Raw genomic sequence first — 1,774 nt, forward strand, 5'->3', positions numbered from 1 at the left:
GCCTTCACTAACCCTTATCCATCCTCTAGAATTCCGTACAGCCATCTATTTCCCCAGGAAAGCTCCTGTGACTCCCTTTAGCCCTGATGGGTCTAGCGGGACAAGCCGTCTCCTAACCACCCTCTCGACTTGCTGTTCCTCTTCACATCTGTCCTTCCTCCTACTGGCATCAGGCAAGCCCAATGGCTTGCATAGGCCTGGGAACTATGGGAAAAACGTGGCAAGGGTCAAAGGAGGCACTAAAGTCGATTCCAGACCTTTCTACTCCACTTCCGGACTTTCCTTCTGGGAGGAATGAAGGACATGGCCACCCAGTGGGCCTCCTGTGCATTTTCTAAGTTCTTACCCCCTAGTGCCCAGGTAACTTTCGAGATGCAAACACTAAACGCTAGGGAACACTTTAGCATACGGGGCTGCCCCCTCTGTCATGGCCTGTTATCTAGGTCTCACACAGACCGCGATCCACGGAGCCCCAGGACCCTGTGAATGGCGGAAGTGATCTCCCGGTTTCGCAGGCTGTAGATAAGGGGATATAGAAGCGGTGTGACATTGGTATAAACCAGCGCGAGTGTCCGATCCAGTCGCGGGGAGTAACTGGACTTGGGCCGCACATACATGAAGGTGGCACATCCGTAATGCAGGAAGGTCACAGCCAGGTGCGAGGCACAGGTAGACGCAGCCTTGCGCCTGCCTCCACCACCATGCAGGCGGCGCAGGGCAGAGGCAATGGCCCCGTACGAGGTCAGAATGAGCATTGAGGGCAGCAACAGCAGCACCAGGCAGGCTCCTAGCAAGGGCAGCTCATCTATGTAGCTCCGTGTGCAGGCCAGGTGCAGCAGTGCAGTGATGTCGCAGAAGAAATGCACCAGCAGGCGGGAACCACAGAAAGGCAAGTGGAAGACTGCCACTGTTAGCCCCACTGACACCGCTAGTCCCCCAAGGCAGCAAGCCAAGGCCAGCCGTGCACACAAACCGGGGGTCACTATAGATGCGTAGCGCAATGGGTGGCAGATGGCCACATAGCGGTCATAGGCCATGGCTGCCAACAAGAAGCACTCAGCCCCACCCAGGGCCACAAACATCTGCATCTGGACAGCGCAGCCCAGGAAAGAGATGGGGCTGCCCCTGCCGTGGCCAGGCATGCTCAGATCGGCTAGAGAGCGGGGCACCACCACCAGCGTGTAGCAGAGTTCGATGGCTGACAGCTGGCAAAGAAAGAGCAGCATGGGGGGTCTGGTGGGCACCGAGACCACAGCCACCAGGATGAGCAGGTTCCCACTCAAAGTCGCCAGGTGCACAGCCAGCAGCACCAGGAAGAGAAGGGGCCTCAGGTGTGGGAACTCGAAAAAGCCTTGAAGGAGAAAGCCGCAGGTTATGGTGTTATTGCCGGCACTGTCCATGCACTGGGGTCAGATGGCACCTGCGGGAGTGAATCAGAGAGGCAGGGTGAGCCAATGGGTGTGGCTTCCTGAAAGCCGAGAAAGGGTTACTTGGTAATCAAATCAGTGCACATCACTCCTGACCTCCACCCAGAGAATCAAGCCCTGGCCCCACTAGAGTCATTTCGTGTTTGATATGGTTATAAGTTTTAGACTTCAAAATTCTCTGAGGTAGAAAAACCTGCCTCTCCTCCCTGTTTCTCCGTCCTCTTTCTTAGCTAACAATGCTTTCTGAGGTATTCGTAGAGCCAGAGTGACCCAGCATGTATGAGGGTCTCATAGACCTTCTCAAGTAACTTCTTTCGTGAAAATAATTAATTAATTAGTAAATTAAT

The 1,774-nt window shown here is 54.7% G+C and overlaps 1 protein-coding gene across 1 annotated transcript; it reads right to left on the reverse strand.

The window, feature by feature from the left end:
- Nucleotides 1-446: 446 nt before the first annotated feature.
- Nucleotides 447-1,400, reverse strand: LOC146889654 (olfactory receptor 10AC1-like). Its single transcript, XM_085683905.2, has one exon. It carries the CDS (start codon nt 1,398-1,400, stop codon nt 447-449), a length of 954 nt encoding a protein of 317 aa, XP_085540031.1.
- Between the last annotated feature and the right edge of the window lie 374 nt (nt 1,401-1,774).

This window comes from Myodes glareolus, chromosome 25 (assembly GCF_982192425.1).
Source record: "Myodes glareolus chromosome 25, mMyoGla1.1, whole genome shotgun sequence".
NCBI classification, from domain to species: domain Eukaryota; kingdom Metazoa; phylum Chordata; class Mammalia; order Rodentia; family Cricetidae; genus Myodes; species Myodes glareolus.

Coding starts and splice junctions, on each gene's coding strand:
- LOC146889654 (XM_085683905.2), bottom strand. CDS start 1,400: ATGGACAGTGCCGGCAATAACACCATAACCTGCGGCTTTCTCCTTCAA.